General features: G+C 43.1%; 1 protein-coding gene across 9 annotated transcripts in view; it reads left to right on the plus strand.

Annotated features, from left to right (window-relative positions):
- Positions 1 to 23,544, plus strand: part of SGCD (sarcoglycan delta) — a 309,325-nt gene that overhangs the window by 276,740 nt on the left and 9,041 nt on the right. For all 9 annotated transcript variants that reach the window (XM_085073813.1, XM_085073812.1, XM_085073811.1 and 6 more), the window contains one exon: positions 22,279 to 22,402. In XM_085073813.1, the coding sequence (XP_084929939.1) occupies positions 22,279 to 22,402 (124 nt within the window). The remainder of the gene's footprint in view (positions 1 to 22,278; positions 22,403 to 23,544) is intronic.

Consider the following 23,544-nt stretch of genomic DNA (forward strand, 5'->3'; position numbering starts at 1 on the left):
ATGCACGTGTATCCATTTGAATAACAAAAAAGTGAGCTTGTTTGGCTTTTTTTTTAACTCTCTGTGCAGCACACCGCTAACCTTGAGCAGAAAATAGATGCTAATAAATGCGAGGTCTTAAAAATGTGAATTATAGCCATTTCACACTCCACGGCAGCCTCACGCTGGTGAAATGGCTTAATGCTTAATTACAATGCTTGTCCTTCTCTCGAGTGCAGATGACATTCCTCAGATAGATTTTGCAATGACATCTGTGGAAATAAGTTGTGAAACTAATTAGTTATTCATATAATACAGAATATTGACTACACACTGATTGAAAGGATGTGGTGACACATCTAACATGGTGGATCTGTCTGGTAGGTTAGTCTGAGGTAGTGTTTTTGGAAGGTCTTACAGAAAATGATGAAAGTACCTCTTGGCCTCTAGAATGCAGATGTTTATAGAAAATGCTGCCTTTCATTTACATTTTGATAATGGTTTAGGAGGATTGCCATGCTCTGGAGTGACACTGTGCCCTGGCAGGAATGCAGGGCTGCAGGCTCCAAGGACCATTTTTTGGGGTGCCAGCTGTAAAAACATCTGCAGGTTATTGACTACCTGCAGCCATAAGTGCTCTAAAAGCAGTCATTAGACAACGGCCCAGAGGGATGGGCAAGGAAATTTCTGGGTTTTTTTTCAGTGCAAATTGGGCAATGTTTTTCCTGCAGCAGAGCCTGGCTGGTGCTGCTGTTCCACAGGGCAGCCAGGAGATGCTGCACCAGGAATCAGTTGGTGCTGCTGCTCTGGGCTGCAGCATTTGTCATGCTCTGTGAAAGGCCTGAAAACCATTCTTTTATCATAACATTTGTACTTGAGATAGAGCTATTTGTACCAAGGATATTGAGCATGAAATACAGAAGTAAATAGAAAGTTGGCAAGGAAAGCACCTTACCCACCTATCACTGTGATTCCAATCCTTTGCAAATACTGTGATATTTAGGATGTAATCATGTTCAAAATGACTGAATAGCTCCGAAGAGAAGGAGATTTTCCTTTGAACACTGTTCTTATCTTAAAGAAATGAGAGGAATGTAATCCACTGAGCACCGTGTTTGCTTTTGGGTAGAAAAATACATGGTTTTCTTTAATATATCCCTCTATCCCTTCATACATCTCTCCAGCTGTGCATCACATATTTCTAAAGCCCCAAGTGAAGAGCAAAGCGGGCAAAATAAAAATCTTTGCCTCATTCAGCAGTCAGTACCTGCTTTTCAGGAGTTATATCTCCCTGCTAAAGTTTCACCTGTGAGCTGTCTGGCAAGCAGAGCTCCCCATTCCCACTGAGCTGAGCTGAGCGCAGGAACCACAGCTGGGATTTCACTGCTGAACTGCAGCAGTCCAGAACAACTTCCTGAAAACTGAGCATTTAACATGGACTTCTCATTAACCTGGTACAAAACAGGGAAGGACAGTTCAGACACTTTCCTGCCCAGCTGAGGAGTTCCTCAGGGTTTTGTTTCCTGCTGCCCTTTGCTGGTGCCAGAGGGTTTGGCTGGGCCATAGCAATAATGCTTATTAATTTGAGTGAGGTACTTGGAGCTACAGGAGTAGCTGTGATTAAAAAGGACATTTTTACAAATACACTAATTGTACTTTAGATTGTAGTCAGGATCAATAGCTGCTGCATAACCTTATTAAAGAGAGGAGAAATATGTGTCCATAACTACAATGGGTTCCTTCCTTTTGAAAGCAGTATTTTGTATTCTTATTAAGAGACATCACAAATATTCACTGTGCCTTACAGAATCTTTATTCTGAATTTGTTTCATGTGGAATAGAGTTGTTTTCTCTAGGCCAAGCAGGAGTAGCTATGTCCTTTCATCATGAATTGGTTTTATCTTTTTAAGGTGCAGTGACTGCCACTGCTCTGCTTCTCGTGTGTATTCTGCAGTGTGGATTTATCCCCTGGGTTATTGGGACACCTCTGGCTCTCCTGAATTCTAATAATTTCTGACCAAATAGTGCTCCTGAGTTCCCACTGAAGGAATGTCACTCCCAGCTCTTGAGAGGTGTTTGGGCTCAGCACGTGGCTCACGAGAATCCCTTTCTAAAAACAGCCAGCTGTCAAACCTGGTCATTCTCTGAGACCCCTGCACAATCTGTAGCTGCTCCCCTGGTCTCTACTTCATCTGGAATGATAAGAATGCATTCTCAGTGTATGAGCATCAGCTGTGTGCTGCCCTGCCCTGCCTGGGCTCAGCAGGGTTGATGGAGAAGGTCACTGACCCATCTTGTGCCTCATTCATGCTCATGGCCCGTGAAGGGAGGAAATGGAAATGCAGAAGCTCCTTTGAGCTGGCAGGTGGTTCCTCTTTCTCATCTCCCTTTTGGGAAAGTTGAGAGCCCATGGATTTCACAGCCACATTTCCAGGTTCTGCTGACAGCTCTGAAGCTGGCAGTCCCTGCTCTGCTTCCCAGCTGAACTGGTGTTGGAGTGACTCACTGTAAAAAAGCATTTTTGGGTCCAGACTTGTGAAATCAGTGTGTTAAAGGTGGAGCATTGCTGGTTTGAAAGGCAGAGTGGAACCACCATTTCATTTATCCCAGAGGTGGCTGCTATAAATACAAACCCCAAAACACACCCACAGCCTTGCTGGCGAGGAAAATAATGCCCTGTTTCACTTCAGCTGCACGAGAACGTTGTGTCCTTGGATAGAAGAAACCAAATAAAATGCTTTTCTCTCACATGATGCCATGTGGCTTCAAGGCCACGCTGGAGATGAGGAAGCAGAAATGTGATTGCACCCCAGTAATTGTCAAAAAGCAGATGAGTGGCCTCAAGAAAGACTAAAAACACAGAAATATTGCTCAGTTCTCCAGGGAGGAGGAGTGAAAACCCCAGGGTGTGGGCAATAGGTGCAGGAGAGCAGCTTTGCCCTGGGTTAGGCAAACAGGAATGGCTGTCAGGATCTTGGGGATCTCCTGGCTCTTCTTCCTCCAGCTGAAATTCAGCTGCAATTCTCTGTTTCTCGTTGAGTTGACCTCAGTCCAGGAGTTATCTCCTGCTTTTTGCCATACAAAAAGAACAACACATTCTGTGCCTCCTTGCCTGGTTTCATGTCATTAAGGAAGGCTGTGGGAAGGCTGGCTGAGGACGTGTTGTAAAGTGGCACGAGGGAATCAAGCAAGAAAGTAAACTGAAAAACCCCAAACTTAGGCCATCAAGGATCATAAAAGAGGTTGTAAAGCAGAGAGGAAATGGTCTCCTGGTGAGCTGGAGAACAGCTGAGAGGGCTGGATAATGAGGGGATGTGCTGCTCTAAGGAGATGTTCCCTGCCAGTGAACTCGGAGAAAATCTGCTTATATTTGATATAATAAGGGCAAAAAGCAAGACACAAGGAGTTTACACTGCTAGTGCTGAACTGTGTGGCAGTGATAAAAATATGTCATGTCCTGTCCACTTCCTTAAGTATTAGCATTTTAAAAGACAGAGAGAGAAGTAAAGTAAAATGTCAATTTAGGTTTTTTTTATTAAGGATTTGCTGTCTTAACTTTAATGAAGGAGTAATAAATATAAATGGATATTATTGGAAGGTTATTAAAGCTGTCTATTTTGATAGAAAATATGCAGTATCTTCTCCTGCCATGCCAGAGGTTAAAGATTATTATTGCTTCCTGAGGTTTCTGAAATTAAATTTTCTCTCTTATGACCCAAAAGGTATGATTGAAAATGTGTGCATGTTAAATGGTTTGTAATAAATTCATATTGCAATAAAAATCTCTTTAGAAAAACAGGATATCATACAAGAATCAACTGAGGAGCTCTGTCTAAAGAGGGAAGCTTTTTTATAAACCATTTTGGAAACTGAAATGCTGCCAGAAGGATCACCCAGAAAGCACACAGGAACTTGTGAAAATGTTTTGAGCTTTCAGCTAGAGGTTGAAACCCAAAGTGCCCTGGGTTAAAAACTGACTTTAACAGGATCTTTTCTGGTTTATGCAGTTCTAATTAATTACAAATTACATTCTGACAGAGCCTTTTAGAGTACAAAAATGAAGCTCTTCATAACTGCTGTTTGCTCCTTCCTAAAGCCTCCAGACCTCTCAGCACCAGATAATCAATTCTTGTTCCCCTGGAGCAGAAGAATCTGTGCTCAAGGAATGGTGGGAAAGCCAATCCCAAGTGTACAGTGCCAGGAGATTTGGGCAGTTCATCTCTGCTCCTCCCCAAATCCAAACCCCAGGGTGCAAATCCTACTGCAGGCAATGGATTAATTCACTAAAGCTTTTTGAAGAACAGACCCTTTGGCAGTGTGGGGTAACCATTATGGTGTTGGTGTTACTGTTCAAAGGCTGAATTCTGCAGGCAGAGCTTTGCCTTTATTCAGAGAACAGTTGCCATGAAGTCAGAAGGTACTGATGGCCCTACAGAGCACGTTGTGTCCCCTGGTCACTTCTGTGTAATTCACCTCAGTATAAATAGATATTAATGGAAGGTTATTAAAGTTGTTCATTTTGATAGAGAATGTGCAGTATCTTCTCCTGAAATGCCAGAGGTTAAAGATTATTATTGCTTCCTAAGGTTTTTGAAATTAAATTCTCTCTCAATGGCTCTAAAGGTGTGATTGGAGATGTGTGGTTGGAATCTCACTGCATGTGTTTCTGCAGGAACTGCACGTCTGGAACCACCCAGCTCCTGAATTCAGCCCTGGGATTGGTAGCTGCCTTAACCTGGGCTTTGGCCCATCTGTGCCCTGCATACTTCCACAAATGCTCAGTTTTATCTGTATGGGATCAAAATGATTCTATCAAGAAGAGAATATTTTGTTGTTTACTTAGGCTAAGTTCCTCTTCTCCACCATTGCTTAATCCTTGGCAAAAAAACCCAGAGAAGTCTTACTGAAAACATCAAGGGCAATACTGCTAAAAAGGTGGAAAATGGAGCACTAAATCTCTCCTAGTCCTTTCCTGTTCTTTCCTGCTTAGCATGTGACAAATTTTCTCTAACACCCACTAAATATGTTGATTTTATGGGTTCTCAGTTGAGCAGTAGGGCACCATTTAATCTCTCCATCCCTTGGCATTGTGCTGAACAGTGAGAGAGGACCAAGCAATGAATTTGTCAGAACGTTTTGCAGAGCTCTGAGGTGCAAGGCATTCAAACAACATCACACCAGGAGTCTAAATCTATGAGTCTAGAGGTTAGTTACAGATAGAAGGAATAAATCAAGCAATAAAGGATGCCTATAAAAAAAAGGATGCTGCCTTTTAAATGAAGACACTTCAGAGTTCATCATAAACCTCTGACATATATTCAGTCACTCTGCTTGCTGTCACAGGCTGAAATATATTTCAAGGTGCCTGCATATTTTCTGCTGTAACCTCTAATAAACACATGCACATTTTCAATGATGTTGCATCACACCTTGTGAGCTGATGTGACTTGAAAGGGGAATCTCTGCCAGGGAAATGGGAGCTCTGCAGGCAGAGGTGCTCAGAGACACTTGGAAAGTGTTTCTGTGACTCACACAGTCTGTCAGCATGGCCAGGCAATACCAGAGGGAGGGTTGGTTTCATAACCATCTCTTTGAGGAAGCTCTCCTCCAGCTGGATGGCAGTTCCCAGTTTCTCAGGGAAGCAAAGCACAATTCCCTCAGTTCTGGTTTTCTTAGCCCAGGCTGTGGTGAGTTCCAACCTGCCAGTGGGACTGTCCTGCAATAAACAATTCTGCAGCAAAATAAACACTGGGCTTGCTTTGAATTTCCAGGGGGGAAAAAAAAGCTTGATGTAAACAATAGCAACATCTGGCTGCACTTCTAATGTGATGAAAAACAAAATTAGCCTTTGAGAGCCAGACTGAAATTTCAGCAGGGTCACTATAATGGTTCTCTTGCTTCTCAAATGGAGATTATGGCTCTCCTGAAAGAAGAATTGCAAGACTTATGCAGGGCCAATACTTAAAGTTGACCATGCCTTAATTTTTAGTGCCTGTCAGGAATTAATGGTGTGGCATTGATTTATGGAGCTATCCAGGCCACTTCTGCAGAGCTCCCTTCTTTTCAGAGATAAGTATTCTGGGAAGCTGCTGGTCTGTTTGTTATCCATCAGGACCCGTCAGCCACTCTCCATATGGTTTGCTGCAGTCAGAAAAATGCAAAATTCTTCCTAAAAGTGTCATTTTCTACAGTTCAAGAAGTGCACTTCCTGAGAGATGGATTAACAGCAAAGCAGAGGAGGCAATAATTATTATTAGTCTGTATTTCAAAAAGTAACTGAAGACATTTGAGCACCTGAGAGATTAAGTTTTTTAATCCTTGATTTTTCAGAGTAGGATTGTCCATACTGTATAAATTATCAAGGGGTCACAAACTGGTCATTTTAAAAAAAGAATTGGACAATTCTGGCATTTTCTACTAATTAGAAAAAGAAAAATAGAGGAACCATATGCAGAAAAAATAAAACAGCTGATGCTTTAAGTGCTTGTGGTCAGTATAGGAATGTGCAGAGTTTGCAAATCTGACTGAGCTGCTTGAAAAATGATGGGATCCACTTTCAGTGAAAGGCTGAGGCATGGAGAAGAGATTGGGATGATCAATTACCCCATGAGAATAGTGCAGTGTTTCTGTGGCATGCCACCAAACTTCTCATAAAAGACCACGTTTTCTTGGCTCCAAACATGCCAGCATTACCCTGCTTTTTTAACAGATCCATGCAAATATGTGTAAGTGCCATATGTAGTAAGGGAGAAAGTGATGCCTTGGACTTGTTCCTTTATGGGCTGTCTTCTGTTGGCATTAAAGTTACCACAAAGCCAAACTCTGAAGAGTTTAAATGTGTAAATTGGAGACTTTGGAGACTGTACAGAGTGTATGGATGGGTAGACTCAGTGTTGCTTCCCATCTTCCCATCACTGAGTAATTAGTGATTTGTCCTGGATGGCAGAAGAGATATTTTCCATTCCATATATATATATATATATATATACACATATATATGGAATATATATATATAAATATACTTATGGAGATTGTGAAGCTGTTGTATTTGTGAGGGTTGTAACTTGGAGTGATCTGTTGGTGCTGCCAGCTTTTCCCCTGGATGTGTGAGGAACTCCCCTGGTTCCTGTGGAGTTAGGGAAATTGTGTGGATGGGCAGGCAGTGCACCCAGCACACTGTGCTGCTGAGCAAATCACTCAGAATCTGCCATTAGCACAGCTCAGCTTTTCCTGCTCTGCCCTCTGCAAATATAAATATTCCTGAGCTGCTTTTTATATACTCAGACCACCAGCACTTGTCTATGTTTTTCCTGCAACTTTACCCTTTTTTACATTGAAATAGGAGAGTTTAGAGCTATTTGAGTTCTGTTTGTGTATTCACAGCACAGAGCACAGTGACAGTGAGAGCTGGGTGTCACAGCTGCAGGACCATCTGCATTCCTGTCCCTGAATCCATGTGCAGTGAGATGCCAGAGGTGTCCCATTTCCACACCAAGCTCTCTACAGCCCTCAGTGCAGAATGGGACAGAAAGAGCCACGCTGGCTCTGGCACTGAGCAGGGACAGTCCTGGTACCCTGCAGCTTTGCATGGGATGTTTTTTTCTCCTGTATTTTGCTCCAGGTGCAAACATTCCCCATAGATCAGCCATGCCTGCTCTGAGCACTGTTCTGCTCCAGCCTGACAGACCCCACTGGTGACTTTGACATCTCCAGCAGGAGGAAGGACTGGCAAAATTGCCTGAGAAGAGCTCACGGCCTCATTTGCCAAGCCTAGTGCCTAAAGTGTAGCCTAGTTCACTCTCTCAGCAGAAAGCATATAGAAAAATCATTTTCGCAGTGCCCAGCAATGTTTATCTTCCAGGTTGGCTGGCCTGCAGTGACATTAGTGTCCCCAGAGCCTCTGAACTTAATCATTTCCACTTGCTGCTTGCCTGCTTGAAGCAATCCTAGTCCACCCTCCACTGTGTTCCTCCTGCCAGTCACTATGGGAACAGCAATCAAAGCTCATATTTATGGCTCTGTAGATGTCCAAGGTCACGGAGCACAGGTCTAGTGGGAACAATTAAAACAGACCTGTCCAGTTACATCTCTTTAAGCTCTCCCCACATTACACCTCTAACCAGAGCAGTAAAGTTAAAGCAGCATGACTGTCAGGATGTGGCTGCTTTATAGAAGATATTCTTTAGAGAGATAAAGACACTCTATCCAGGATAAAGTGGGAGCATACTAGGAGTGAAGTCAGCATTGCTGGATAAAACCTGCTCAGGTTGGACTCCTCATCCACCACAGGAGATGCTGGGATGAAGTTGTTTGAATCTCTTGGGGAATTTGTGTCGTTTCAGTGGTTTCACCCCTGGGTACTCCATTACTGTCATCACCTGTAAACTAAAAATGGCAAATGTGCATTTTTAGGGTAACAGCAAATGTTTATACCTGGTGAGTTGCTCTATAGCAGAATACAGGGGAAAAAAAAGACTGCAAGAATAATTGGAATAAGATGCAGGGAAGAGCTGCAGTGAACTTAATATCTGAAGGACAGAGAAGTAATTATTTGGCAATTTCCAGGTTTTGTCAGAGGCAGCTGTTTCTCTCTCTGCTCCTCTTTCAGCCAGGGTCACTTTCTATTGAGGGTCCTGTGTGATGGGACTCATGATCTTATTGTCTGTGTTTTATTGAGTCTGAGAATGGAATAGGTTCCTTCCCTTGAGCCCTAATGTGGTTTGTTACATTAGAATGAAAATCATTTAGGGCAGGAGATGCAGCAGCAGATACCACGTGGAGGTGAGATAGAGTTACCTCCTTCACATGCAATAGGCACAGAAAGATGCAGCACCAGAATTTCAGCAACAGGCCAGCAGGCATATAAATATCTTCACAAATCTCCAGGCTTTTTTAATAGCTGTGTTATATCAAATATATTCTCTTCTAATTCACAGCTAATTGAGTTTGGGTAGCCAGGGCATATTTAGCTAGTAATTTCTTATATAGGAATATTTTTAAGTGCTATAGATGAAAGAAGTTCTTCCTGTGCATAGTGCAGTGGAGACAAAGCTCCAAGCAACCAAGACCAACCTAAAAAGTTGCATTTTGATATCTGGGCAACCTTAGTGTGTGACTGTGAAAAATGAAAGGAAATATTGGAAAAATCTTTATCACTGATGTTGAGAACATTCCTTATCCATCTTGAAAAGGGGAAGCAGGAGGTAACAGGCTTCATGTGCCTCTTGCCTACAGAGTAAACTTCTCTGAAGGAAGTTTTCTGCTGTATTTCTGTGATACAGATCTGTAGATTTTCTGAGCTCTATATGGCAGGCTTGATGGGCAGTGTCAAAACAGGAGATGTGTTAGGCTGACTCATCCCTGTGCTTTATCCCAGCACATCCCAGCTGGCTAACATTAACTGGGAAGTGCTCCTGGGTTGGACTGGGAGGTCCAGAGCTGAGTGTGGCTCCTCAGTGTGGTGTGTGGCATAAATATTCTGATTTCTTCATGGCCACCAAGGGAGGGGTGGATTCCCTGTCCTGGAGCTGGAAATAGCCACTCCTGGCTGCTGGGACTTGGGGATGTGACAAGGAACTCTGAGATTTGGTGTTCCCCATCCCAGGGGTGACAGGCCAGCCTTGGCACAGAGCACTTCCCTGCTCTGGGGAGCAGGTGGCATCTGCAAACCTGGCAGATTGGCAGCTTCAAATGATAGAAGTTAAGATATCTCTCACACCCTTTGCTTCAAAGAGCAGAAACACCCAGATTTTAAGGATCAGGGAAGGCTCCAGCTCCTGCCCTGCTCAGTGGCTTTGGCTACTGACACAGAGGAAAACCATGGCAGTAATTTTCACTGGGAAGGTTTTAGAAGTGATGGCCACCCATAGAAAAAAAAATACCCACATTCCAGTTGCACTGGAGGAATGGGAACAGAGTTAAGTTCTTGCCTGTTTTATTTTTCCTCCTGCTGCCTACAAGGCAGACAATCAATAGTGTTAATGTGACTGCTGAGAGGTGCCATGAGGGTGCAGGCAATTCAGAAAAAGCAAGGCATTCCAGGAAAAAAGGATTACACTTTGCAGCTTTCATCATTGTTGGTTTCTAAGACCATAAAAACCACCCACAATTCATATTTTCTCTCGCAATGTTTCTTCATTGTTATTAGTATTATTATTATTATTTTATTTGGCTGTGCGAAGGGAGAATTAAGGTTGATTTTAAGGTCTAATTTCCTTTCTCTTGTTGTGTTCCCAAGGTATCTCTGTTGACTTCTTTTAAAGGCAGTACTTGGGAGGTCAGTGAGGTGAGGTCTGTGTACCTGAGGACATTCCCACCTCACAGGACCATCTGGTGAAGTTCCTCATGGAGGTGATGGCTCAAGAGTCCTGCTTTGCAGCAGAGGGGACAGTTTGTGAGGAAGTTTTCCAATTAGTTAGCTTGGATACTAGGGAAAATCAACAGAAAATAGTTGCCTGTGTCATTTTGCTGTGCTGGGGAGAATTATTCCTCCTGGGCTGGGCTGAGCCATCCCCACCAGGCTGCAGTGAACACTGGATGTGCTCACCTGAGGTCACAAAGGCACTTCATCTCAGGGCTGGAAATTGAATTCCAGTGCTTCAGCCACTGAACCAGTTCTCCTGCCTGCCTGCCTGCCTTTTTAAAATCAAAATAAAATAGTGTAAAATGAATTGAAAATCCCAGCCAAAAACTTGTTCTAGGAAGGGGTTATGCCACTGAGTGGTACAGCAGCTTTTCTGACATCAGTTCTTTTTTGGTTTTTAATCTATTTCATTTCACCTCCATTTGACCTCTTCCATTAGCAACTGGAATTGTCTCTCTGTTATCTGCTAAAGAGACATCCAGGGGAGGTTTCTGCAGTCAAGATGCAGACTTGCCCCAGGAGAGATGGCAGGAACCTCCTGGGGGTCAAGAAATCTTGAACATATTCTCATTTTGCTGCGGTTGGCCCAGGGAGCAGCAGAACAAGTTTCATGCCTTAAAATGAGCAAGGTCAGCACCTAACACCATGGATGGCAGCAGCAGCACCATGGAACACATCAAACAGCAAAATGAGAGGCAAAGGAAGGAATCAGAGCTGTTTGAGACACACACCTGTGAGCAGCAGGGTTTCAAAGCTCCCAGTTCCCCCCGGTGAAGCAGGACAGGGATGTTCCTGCCCTGGGAAGAGGTGGTTTCATGCCAACACTGCCATCTCCCAGCATGGGGTGAATTGCCACCACCAGGCTCAGTCTCTATTACAGTTAAGGAAAATATCATCTAATATATCTGTCTTGAAAGATTGCCAAGCCTTACCTCTGAATGCATGTTTTACTCTGGAGTGATTATGTGCAAGAGATAAATAGAAAACAGTTTTGGTTTTAGCTGGAAATAAATTGATGCCAAGAATTTGCAAAACATCCTCTTCCCTGAATTAAAGCAGTCCCTTTGGAAACATCTCTATACTCTCTTTTTCAGCAAGTTGGGGCTTTTTTTTCTTCCTGATCTCTTTATCTCTCTGCTCCTTTCCTCCCTCCACCCACCCACACAATTCCTTTATTTTCTTCTCTACACCATTCCCCTACCTATTTTCTTTTGCGTATTTGAAAGCAAGAAATTAGTCGGAAATCTCAAAGAGCTGTAGGATTTTCTGTTCTACACTATCACAGAGCTTTGAGCCTGACTTGTTCAAATACTCCTCATCCCTCCCATTGCCCTTCCAAACCCCTCTGTGCCAAAAAGCTCACAGGGAGGAGCCCAGGGCTCCTCTCACTCTCATTCTTGGTGGTCTTGCCCATTCCTTGGCTTTGTTTTAGTGTTCCTCCCAAAGCAAGGCTGGGAGTGAGTGGTCTGGAGGGTGAAATGTTCCCAGCTCTGAGCAGGAGCCCTGCACTTTGGAAAAGAGGCTGGTGTAGTATTGCTGCATGATAATGGGCTGGATTTCAGGAATTTGGCTCATTTCTGTGCCCTTGCACATGCAGACATGGAAACATATTGCTGGTGTAACTTGTGACTGTGAAAGAGGCCACAACCTTGGCATATGCATCCCTTTACATTTACAATTTATGCATATTTACCATTTTTTAAAGCATACTGGGAACAGAAAATGGCACATCTTCTGCATTAAAACGAAAAGTAACTGAAAACCTGTTATATGCTCTATATAGCTCTGATCAGAGGGGAAAAGATGACTGCAGATTTGTGGTTGACAGGCTTCAGAAAAGGTTCAACAGAGTGTGAAAATTGACATTTAGCAAATAGCAATTCAGCCTTCATTTTTTTGTGGAGCTGCTTGAAATAAACGGCAGGTTTTAAACAAAATGTTTGGTCAGTTGTTACATTGGATGTTGCTTGTCTCATTACTGCAGTTAATTAAAAGGGTGGACAATAAGTCAAAGCCAGAGTCAATAAGTTTGTTAATAAAGATTTAATTTGGTGGAATCATTATAAATTGACTGTACAATGAATGGATGTGCCACAGGAATGTGAGTGTCTGAAGGTCCATAAATAGGTTTTCAGAAATACCCATCAGGTTGTAGCCAATTTGTCATGCTAAATAAGCTCTTCAAATCCACTTAGGCAAGGGAGTGTGTGTTGCCAAAGGGTGTCACCACTGACTAGATGATGCACACAGGCACACCTTTCTTTTTTTTATTCTGCCATTTCAAATCCTTTTTTAGCTTTGTTATCTCTGTATTTCTCATTGCCAGTGATTTACTATTAACGCCAGTCTTTTTAGAAGGAATAGAATAAATCATCAGGGGAGAGAAAGAGTAAATCATCATTGCAGGGAGTGCTGCAGGCTGAGCCTGTGCCCTGCCCATGTGGGATTTTAATCCCCCTGACCCTTTTCCTTTATGGCTGACCAAGCAGCAGGTAAAAACCCCATGGCAGACAAACTTCAAAAATAATTTAAAAATTATAATCTGGATTGACATCTCTTCATCAAGCAGTTCTGATGCAGAAGACTGCATGCAAAGTCTGATGGTAATGACTGCAATATTTGCATAGCACTGCACCCCTGCCAGTAATCCTCTCTTTGGAGTATTCTGGGTTATCCCAGGAAATTTCTCTGTCAGGGATCACCTGCTGCTCTGCTCTGCTCTGCAGGACTCTTCAACACCCCGAAAAACTGGAGAATAAGATAAAAAATTTACATTATGCTGCTTTCTTTCAAGGTAAAGCAGAAGAGCAAATCATGCAATAGCAGAGATTTGGCCCAAATTCACTGCCTGGATATGAGAGTCACCCCAAAATACAGCCCCACACACTGTCTATGTTAACAAGTACTGTATGGGGTCACCCAGCAAGTTTTACCTGACTCAAATATCCATCTTTATAATTTTAGGCTAAGTCAGGTGGCCTTTGTCCTCCTGCCACCATCCAGCAGCCAGTAAAACCTTCAGGGAAAAGCTGCTTGAAGGCTGAACTGTTCCCTCCAGGACAGCATCACTCTCCCTGCGCCTGTGGCTCAGGTTGCTGTGAAATTCAGTGGCCCTGCAGATGTGCTCTGTGATGTGTTCATCTCCTCTGTGTTTCTGAGAGCAGCACTTTGTTAGACTTTGGGCAGCAAACGCTGTCAGTGGCCCTGAGGAAGAACCACAACATTTCTTTTTCTTTTTCTCCTCCCTTGCACAGTGACAGTGCATGAAGATAATACGAAGTGTTAGCAGCCTCTTCTGTAATTCTGCCTGAAAGGTTTTCTTCCAATTTATGCCTTTTAATTAGAAGCTTTCAACCTGTAATTAGAAACTTACACCAGCCCAACCTTTGTTTCTTAAAAAATGCATTTGTGGTTTAGGCAATTATGGTAACATGAAAAGTAATTATTTTTCTCCGTGTGAGGAATGGGCGTGGTCGTTAATGCACCAACAGGAGGAGGAATTTATTTTGGTTCCATTTGTTTTCATTTATTGCAAGAAGTTACATAACAAGAGAAGTGAGTAGGTGGTTTAGGTAGTAGTGGAGTAACTTTGGGTCTGTTGGTTTAGGGGTGCAGGGAGGCTGTGGTCACTGCAATTCCAAGCCCCCTGGGTACCACTCAGAGATTTTCCATGAAGAAATTTCCAGGCTTATTTGAGTAGTTTTGACCCAAACTATGTAACTGTTCAAGAAGCTGTGGTCAGGTTTTTGTAATAAAAATGGTCATGAGCTCTAAAGTGCCAGGCAGGCATCAACAGCAGCACTGTGCTTTGGTTAGAGCTCAGCCTGCCCGGTGATAATGTCATTTTCTGTCCCAGTTTGGACCATGCCAACAGAGGGGACATCTGTCCTTTGGTTTCCTCCAGCCAGAGCTGTATTTCAGTCTGGCTGGTTACTGTCAGACATTATCCTAGATTGGTTTGGGTTGGAAGGAACCCTCAGGATCATCCCATCCACCCAGTGCCATGGGCAGGGACACCTCCCACTACCCCAGGCTGCTCCAAGCCCTGTCCAGCCTGTCCCTCCCATGTCACCAGACAGGACTCTCCCCTCTGGGCTGGATTTTCTCAGTGCCACGCAGAGCTGCTGTGTGTTTCTCCATCAGGGTGTGGTCAGCAGTGCACAGCAGCTCTGTCCCTGCTCAGGATGTGGCTCCCAGAACCTTCCTCTGCCCACACTCAGTGCTGTCACAGGGAGTTTTCTCCCCACATGGCACACAGATGGCTCTGGGTGTCCCAGCTTGTCAGTTAAGGATGAAAGATGGACCACCCCAGGTGAGGGCAGGGATGCTGCAGTCATCTCTACACTTAGAATAGGAATAATTCTTTTTACGTCCCTGAATCCCTTCCCTGTCTGCTCAAACACACCATCTTTTTAAACCACATCTGTATTTACCACACATCGTGTTCAACTGTCTCCCAATTTCTATGATAATTTCCCTCCTTGATTTATAAGCAACAGAATTTTTTAATTATCCAGATGATTTTAATTTTCTCAGCCATACCTCCACTTCGTTAAACATTAATCTTGCACTTTTTTCTTAGACAATCTCTGCCCTTCACCACTTCCCCAGTTCATAATGAAACTAGATCTCAATAGTATTTCACAGTCATTTTTCTCCCTAGATTAATTTGATATCTTCTGCTTGATCTCAGGTTTTGTCTTCTAAATACTATGTTTGGCTTCCAGTAAACTATTCCAGAAATGACTTTAAATGTAAAAAAGAAAAAAAAATACCCTAAGACATTTAAGACAACTTTACATAATTACCTCCCCTTCAGCAATCCTGTGCCATAGCATGGTAGGCAATCACAAAGAATTTACAATTGTATTTTGACTGCTCCAGGTTTTCCTAGTTTAACTGCTTTTTAGTGCTCTGAATAAGCCTCAGCTAGTGCAGAGTGTACTGGAAGGCTGCACCAGGGGATTTGCAGTGTGGTGGGAGGAACCATATGTTCAAAATTTTCCTCTCTCTGAGAAATGGCATTTTTTTGGAGGGAGAATGAAAGCTGATTCTCACCTGCTTGGTGCTGCAAGACAATACCATTCATACAAACTCCTCATTTGTCCTCTCAAATCTTCTTTTAATGTTAGCTGAGCATCTTCATGCTGCTGGCTGTGAGCTGCTTTGGGATGGTTTCAAGCCACCCGTGTTTATTAGCCCTTCTCACAGAGTTGTAGTCTCTGAAGAGATAATAAGATATGTGCATTATATGGTCAGGAGATCCTGTTTTAGCATGAGCTCTCTTCAGGAAAAGTTCACTAAACACAGTATCCATAACTCAAACTAGGAGAAATACATAAACTGGTCCACTGGGCTCTGAGATGAAGTTACCAAAACCAGCAGCAGATTTATTACTCTGCTGGTGATGAAGCATTTGTTGAAGCTGTAAGAGCTGTATTTAAAAAAGAGGAAAGTTGTAAACACCAGGTTCCTTATCCAAGGAAATAGTAAAGCTTATGAACAAAGCACAAGGGCAATTCCTTTCTCAACTCCTTTTTATCTTTCTCTTGACTCAGCTTTGTATAAAATCTCTTCAGCATCTGTGTTGCCCAAATAGACAGGAGAAAATTTGTTGTACCCCCTTGCCATTTGAACCAGATTTATCTCTAACTCAATTAGAAAACTGTAATTTCCAATAAAGCATCATTAGACCTCTGCACATGTCAGGTCTCTGATAGATTTAGGTGGGTTTTGCTTGGGAATTAACCATGGTTTGTGGAGATAACTAAAATAATTTTCATTTCCTGTTCACCGTATCATATTAGAAATTGCATAAGGTTTTGGACCCCAAGCCATAACAATCTCTTTCAGATTATGGCTGCACTGGAATTGTCACTTACTAAATTTGCAGCATAAACACTTGAAACTGTGTGGTGATGCACACTGTCAAACTAACCAGTATTTACAGCAATAGGCGGGATTTACAATTGGATGACATAATAATATATCTTCGTTTACTTGGCTAATTAATGTTTCTAAAGAAAATACCCTAGAAACCTTCCATAAGCAAGATTTATTTCTGTTGATTGAGACTGTAATCAGATGTCCCTATTCAAACAGTAATTGGTGTGCTTCATTAATGTGTAATTGAAAACAAGATTTATGTCAATGCCAGGCAATAAATAACAGGGATACATATTTTCTTATTAGTGATGATCTCTTCTGTAAGCTCTCAGAGTGCTTGTTGCTTTTGTACTGTGCCACTTGGGTCATGTTTTGTCAAAATCATCGTGTCTCAGAAAAAGAGACACATTGTGCATTTTCCCCTTTTGATTTTAACCTCTTGTTCTGATGTACCGAGGCCAGCTCCCTTTTTTCTCTTTCCTGCTTTATATTAGACTTGCTGTTCTTGCCATATTTTAGCCTATTTTCTCATGAAATGGCAATACCAGTGGGAAGGAATTCTAGTGAGGAAGGGCAGAGCTCAGGGCAGAGACAAAACTTTGTTTGAACTTACGTTCAGTTGGAGTTTTCACCAGGTGAGTCAGGCTCAACCTGTTGTTCCTCCTCACACACTTTTTTTTCTGTTCCAATACAAGCAAAGACAACTGAAAAAACAAAAAAAAAAAAGGTTTAAAAGCATCCTAGAAATAAAAACTAAGCACGGCTTCTTTGCAATTCAGTAAAACCTAATTAAGTGGCAGTTAATAGGGAGAACAGCATTGCGTTTTGTCCTAGGAGTAAACATATATGAGATAACACACAAATAATGAAGTCAGAAGTGTAAGTCGCAGCGAATGGGTGATCCCATTGATTTCATTGAAACAAGGGAGTTAAAATTGAAAACAAATTTCAACCCGAGATGCTGCTTCATTACCAGCAAATTGATGGAGCTCCATGTTTACTTGCTGGCATAATTTACCAATTGTATGAGATGTAAGCAGGCACGGTGCTAACATTGGCTAATTTTATGCTCAACGTGAATCTTATGGCTGGTCAGATGGATACCATAAGAAATAATTAGAGTCATTAGAAGTAATGGGCTACAGCTGCAGTAATACATGCTCTATTCTCAGTCCAGAGGTTTCTAAGCAAAATTAAATTAGCTCCTGTTACCACACTGCTGTATCATATGCTCCTCACCTCCTGAGCATCAACTTCTCTTTGCATTTCCATACTGCAGGCAGTGTTGGTGCCCCACACAGGAAAATCCCTTGTGGGGACAAGGAATTCTGAAGCTTGAGGGCATTCCTTGTTATTAAAAAAAACCAATAAAATGAGAAAAATTACAGAGTGGCAGCAGGAGGTCCTCAGCTCACATTAACTCCTTTCACATGTTGAGGATCATCCCTCTCCTCTGCTGTAGCCTTTGGTGCAAGGCACAGATTGCAAATCACATTTGCATGAGTGCTGGACCAAGGCAAAATTTCCCCCTCAACTATTTATATAAAATTTTACTTTTTAACAGAATTATGCCCACTGTATTGGAAGCACATCAGCAGCCTCCAGCTGCTGGTGATACTGCCTTCACATCTTTAATACCCCCTTTTATTCCCCAAATTCAAAAGTCTGTTCACAACAGTAAGAAAAATGCTGCATTGTTCTGGAGGGGGTGAGGGAAGGGACAAGAAGGAAATAGATTCCATGATACTGAAGTGATTAATGTGACTGTTTATGATGAAGGAAATGAAAACTAGAAATCTGGGCAAGTAATGATCTTTCCAAGTGAATGACTTTCTCTGGAACCACAATACCAACTCATGTGCTGATTTCCTTTAAATTATTGCTAAAGTTTCCTAAAGCAAAGCAGGGTTGACACTAAATTTTTTTTTCCCCCTCACTGATTTTCAGGAGCACAGAATTCCCAGCGATTTCCAGGGGTTCACTGCAAGATGCCCACATGCCATCACCTCTCTTTAAAACAGGAGGTGCTTTGGTGGGATTGAGGAGAAAGGCTTCAGAGGCACATTTAGGTTGCTGAGCTGGAGCTGAGTGTGCTCAGGGGGAGTAACAGGACTAACACTATTTTGGATGAAGGTAGAAACCCAGTGCTGCAGCTTTGGAGAGATCAGTTCTCCACCTTTATCCAGCCCTTTATCCCTGGCCATGGTGCTTCCCTGGCCTCAGTTATTGCAGTGTGGAACTGCTTCACAGCTGCTAATATATTTATCTTTTCATCCTCCCTATGGAGTTGGGAAGTGCTATTACCTCTGTTGCAGAACTAAGAACTGAGATTAAGGGTCAGATTTGTTATGGCATTTAGGTGCTCAATGGGATTTTCAGAAGTAGCTAACACCCGTTATAACAAGTGGAACTTGGATAGTTCTGAAAATCCTGTTACTTGTGTCTTCTTTAAAAAAAATTTGGGCTTCAATGACACCTTGGGATCCAGAGGAGTAGTTCCCAAGTTGTGGGGATTCACCCAGACTGGAGAATGTCTCTTCTCCACCTCCTAGGAGGCTGCAGGTGGGAGAGGAGCAATTTCATGGCAGCAGCTTATCTCAGTGCTGAATTCAGCAAGCTGTAACTGTGCACAGCAGTGCATTTACCCTTCTTGCCCAGCTCTGGGAGAGAGGTCAAAATCCAGTCCTGCAAATACTGGAGCAAAAATAAGCAGCACCCATGGTCAATAAAAAGGGCTTATGTGCCAATTGCTGGGATGGAAAATTCAAGAGCAGGAGCAAATAATGAAACAATCTATATTCATGCAGCCACCTTTCCAGCCTACTGCTCTAAGTACAGGCTTACACCTGAACGGGAGATGGGAATCCCACTAAAAGCTCTGGAGTATCACACTGGAAAACAAATGTTGATTTTGAACAAATTATCTGTTCATCTCTAAATCATTTTCTTTCATTATTAGTCTCCAAATTGGTTCTGCTCGGGAAGGCAGAATTAGGTTTAAAAGCAGAGCGTCTCTTAAACGCCTGCTTCAGATGAAAGTGTTCAGTAAACATTGCTCAAACCCCCAGAGCATAAACTCCTCAGCTGCCTTCTCTGGCTTTGCATAGATTTCGCAGCTCCTGGTTCATGGACAGGTGTCTCAGGGATTCACTCAGGATATCAGAAAATAATCAAATTAAATCCCTTCCAAACACATGCCCCTAAAATACCAAGGAAACAAATTTTTAAGACCTCTCTGTCCTCCTTTACAGTAGCACAAATAGGGACACCATGAAACAGATGGATTTACACCAGTATGGAACAAGGAGGAGAGAGAGGAGTCAGACTCCAAACCCCAGCACAAGTACAAAGCCATGAGGGCTGCGGCCCAAGGATTTCATTATTGAAACAGCTGCACTTTGCTGCTGCAGTACTTCCACTCATTTCCATAGTTCTAACATTCTAAAAAGATCCCTGGTCTTTCAAATTGCATTTTCAGCTTTAAAGGGTTGGGTTTGGGCTGACTCAGTGTGTCAGTAAGACTGCAGGTGTCTGGGATAGTGATTTGGGATGGTGGAGTGGGGTCAGCTCAGGGTGGGGGTGATGGAACCCCAGTGGTGGGGTTGAGTCCTTGTCCCATGTCACACCAGGGACTGTTGGGAGGAGCTGGAGAGGATCTTTTGTGCCTCCATGAGGAAAGAAGCTCTGCAAGGATTAGAATGTGTCTAAAATCACATGGGTTTCAACAATGTTTGTAAGATGCTGTTTTCCCACTTCTTCAGGTGGAGGAGGGAGAATAACTCTGTCACTTTGTTAGATGTGAAAGAGAATAAAGCTTTGGGGCAATGTTATCTAGGACAATCCAGATCCTTGGCAGCTTATTCAAAGGTCGAATTTTAACTCAGTTTGATGTTCAGGGGACCTCTGTGCACAGGGAAGGATCTACAAGAAGGTCCTCTGTTGATCCTAAAACATCCCTGGATTTCCCAGCTCTCCTCACCCACCAGGAAAGGTGTGGGATTGAGAGGCTGCTCCTGCACAGAGCAGGGATTCAGTGCTGCTGCTGCAAATGTGTTTGCACTGTGGTGTCTGAACACTGTTTTGCACTTAGAAGATTTATTTCTCAGTGGATAGAAGAGCTAAAAGATTAACAGATGAACAAATATGTTGAGACAGCCAGGACATCAAAGAAATTGGAGAGTAACTGAGATGCTGGAGAGCTGAAGAGTCACCTGGCTGTGTTCTCAGGAATTATTTTATCCTTGGATTAGCCCAGCTGTCTTGGGGTTTGGACACATCCTCTGGTGAATTTAGCTACATGATTTGAGATACAAGTGGCCCCAGCTCTCTGCTGTTCCTGCTGAGGATCCTGCCTGTGGAGCAGAGGGAATGTGTCTCTGTGATGCAGACACATCCTGGGGCTTAGGGCAACCAGAGGGTCCTTTGTTTTTTGGGGCAAACACCAGCCTGTGAGCTACACCAAGTGTGAGGGTGTATTGTATCCCTGGACAGAAATCTCCAGGGAAGATACGGGTCAGACAACCTTTTGTCTTCCATGCAATGTCCAATTCAGTCAGGCAGGAAAAAAATGTGAGTTACAACAGTCTTTACCTTGGTTCCTCACACAAAAGTCAGCCAAGGGGTGATACCAATGGAAGGGATCAGAGGAAGGTTGACATTAAATGTGGCTTCCCTGCAGAAAACAAAAAGCAGCTCAGAAGGATTGTGCAGAGGCTGCTGAGACCATGCTCATTCCTTGGGCTGCATATGCCTCAATTGCTCCCTGAAATTTAGATTTAGTTAAGTCAGCCAGGAAATTGTGAATGCTTTTGGAGTCTTGAGGGAAAGGTGTTCAAAAAGCAGCAATATGAAGACACTGGGAAAAGGGAAAGTCGTAAGTTGAAAAGTGCCACACAGAGGGAGCTGTGCCTGTGCTTTATGGAACTGTTGGCTGCAATAAATACAGCTGAATTCCCTCAGTCTCCCATAAAGTTGTCTCAGTACCAGCAGGAGTCCATTTAAGAATACACTTACTTGCACAAATGATTATATATGTGGAGAGCAGAGAAAGAGCTGATGCAGGCAAACCCTGAGAGCTGGGGGTGGTTCTGGGCTGCCCCAAAGTCCTGCCAGCCCTAAACAGGCAAAGCAGAGGAGCTTCTGCTCCAGCCCACCCATCTGCTTCACCTGAGGAAACCACAGCCTAGATTTTGTGATGGTACAGTAAATAAATGGTGATAAAATCAATGAAGAGGATATTCCCAAAGAGGGAGAGTTGTTTTTTTTATTATCATTTGCAATGCATAAAGTAATAAGAGACTGTACTATAAGTCAGAAAGAGACAGGTATAATAGAAGACCTAAAAATGGATAATGAACAAGAAGGACTGAACCTTGTGCTTCTGCACCTTAGAGCATTAACCCCAATTGCCTGAATAAAAGGTCTAGCTGTGTGACAGTGCTGAAACAGGGCTGTCAGGGGCCTGTGCAGTGTACCCATGGTTAGGAGGGCTGAAGCTCTGCAGAGCACGTGGTTGTGCCTGGTGTGATGTGAGCCTAAGACTGGAGACCACAAATTTTGGGGTCTTCAGTCTGTTTTTTTCACTTATTTCCTTGTGTCCTTAAACCCTTCCAAACCTCACATTACTGGAAGACAGGAGAACTAATTTATTCCTGCTTGAACAGTGATTGGAGGAAGAGAAGCACTCTGTGTAGGTACTCAGCTTTGCTGACATCCCCTGTTAGCACTGAGCAGTGAGAAATTTGAACTAAAAATCAGAGCAAGCTGACCTTGGGAGCAACTTTATTCCCCCTTTTCTCTTGGCCCAGCCTAGCAAAGCTGACATGGGACATCAGCAGATCAGATTTGTGCTCTGCTTGTGCAGAAACTCTTTCCTCTCACTAAAGCAGGCACAGACCTGAGCATGAGCAGGTTGGGAGGTGCAGGAGAAGAGGCTGAGATGAGCAGGTTGGGAGGTGCAGCAGTGCAGAAGAGGCTGAGATGAGCTGCAGAAGAGGCTGAGATGAGCAGGATCCCTCAGCCCATGGGGCTGTAACCCCTCTGTGTTGCAGGCTGGAGTCTCCCACCCGTGCCCTGGTGATGGAAGCTCCCAAGGGCATCGAGATCAACGCCGAGGCTGGCAGCCTGAAAGCCACGTGCAGGACAGAGCTCAGGCTGGAATCCAAAGATGGAGAGGTGAGTGACAGGCACAGAGCCCTGCAGCAGAGCCAGGCTGCATTTGAAGCACTGGTGTGAAAGCCCAGGTGCTGTGGGCTCTGCTGACTTCATTGCTGCTAAGATTGAACACATCACATGCAAATCAGGCTCACTCCCTGGCAAAGGCTGATTCATTATTTTTAAAGTGCATGGATAATAGCATCTGTTGTTGCAGCAGATTTATGCAGCTGTAAAATGAGCAGTGCTCCTAAATTCTTTGTTTCCTTGTTACTTTAAAATGGGATTTACTTGGCCAACATAATTAAATCTTTTATCATATATTTTTCTTTAAGAAGAGCTTAATTCACTGGTATTGATCTGAAAAGCTTTTGGAGCTGATGTTTCATTCTGGAAATACAGGGAATATTAGGAGCCACAGGTTGTTGCACTGGAGAAACTTCCAAAGGGGAAGAGAGAATAATTAAAACTCACATAGAGGAAAAGTGAAATGGGTGTTGAGTTAAGCCACTTCTGCAGTCACAGAAATATGTAGACACATGGTTCTCACCCCATCCTCCTGCCACAGTGATGGAGAACAGCAGAGGATGTGGCTGAGGAGCTCCCATGGGGGAAGCCACAAAGAGCCTCATCAGGAGGAGCTGCCCATGGAACACAAACCTCCAGGCAAGAGGGTTCCCACAGCAGTCAACATGTACCTATCTTAGTGCCAGGGTAATAAATAGAATGGCTTTTCCATTGCAGTTTCTGTTATTTCTAAACATTTGCATTTTAAGGTATTCCAAACGTAGATATGGGTGTTACTAAAAAAAAGCCTGTCAAAAATAGCCCCAAAAGATCCCCTCCCTAATGCACTGGGATTGAAATCTAAGGCATTTCACAACTTGAAGCAGTTGCTTTTAACACTAAGTTCCTTTTAAAATGCATAAATTGACTTATATCTTCCAAGAGATGAAATGGTTGAATACTAAACCTGGATATTCTTACTGTAATTGCAAATATTCTCAGTCACCCCATATTATCCTGGAGTTCAGGTTATCTTGCTGTGTTCTGGCTGGTGTCAGAGCCTTCCCCTGCAGCTGCCACGTGTCTGAGAGCTGCCACATGTTTGCCTTCTGTTGTTTTGTAAGGAGAAATTGAGGTCTGTTAAAGAATTTAAGTTA

The sequence above is a fragment of the Lichenostomus cassidix genome, chromosome 13, assembly GCF_008360975.1.
Source record: "Lichenostomus cassidix isolate B80296 chromosome 13, HeHo_3.0, whole genome shotgun sequence".
NCBI classification, from domain to species: domain Eukaryota; kingdom Metazoa; phylum Chordata; class Aves; order Passeriformes; family Meliphagidae; genus Lichenostomus; species Lichenostomus cassidix.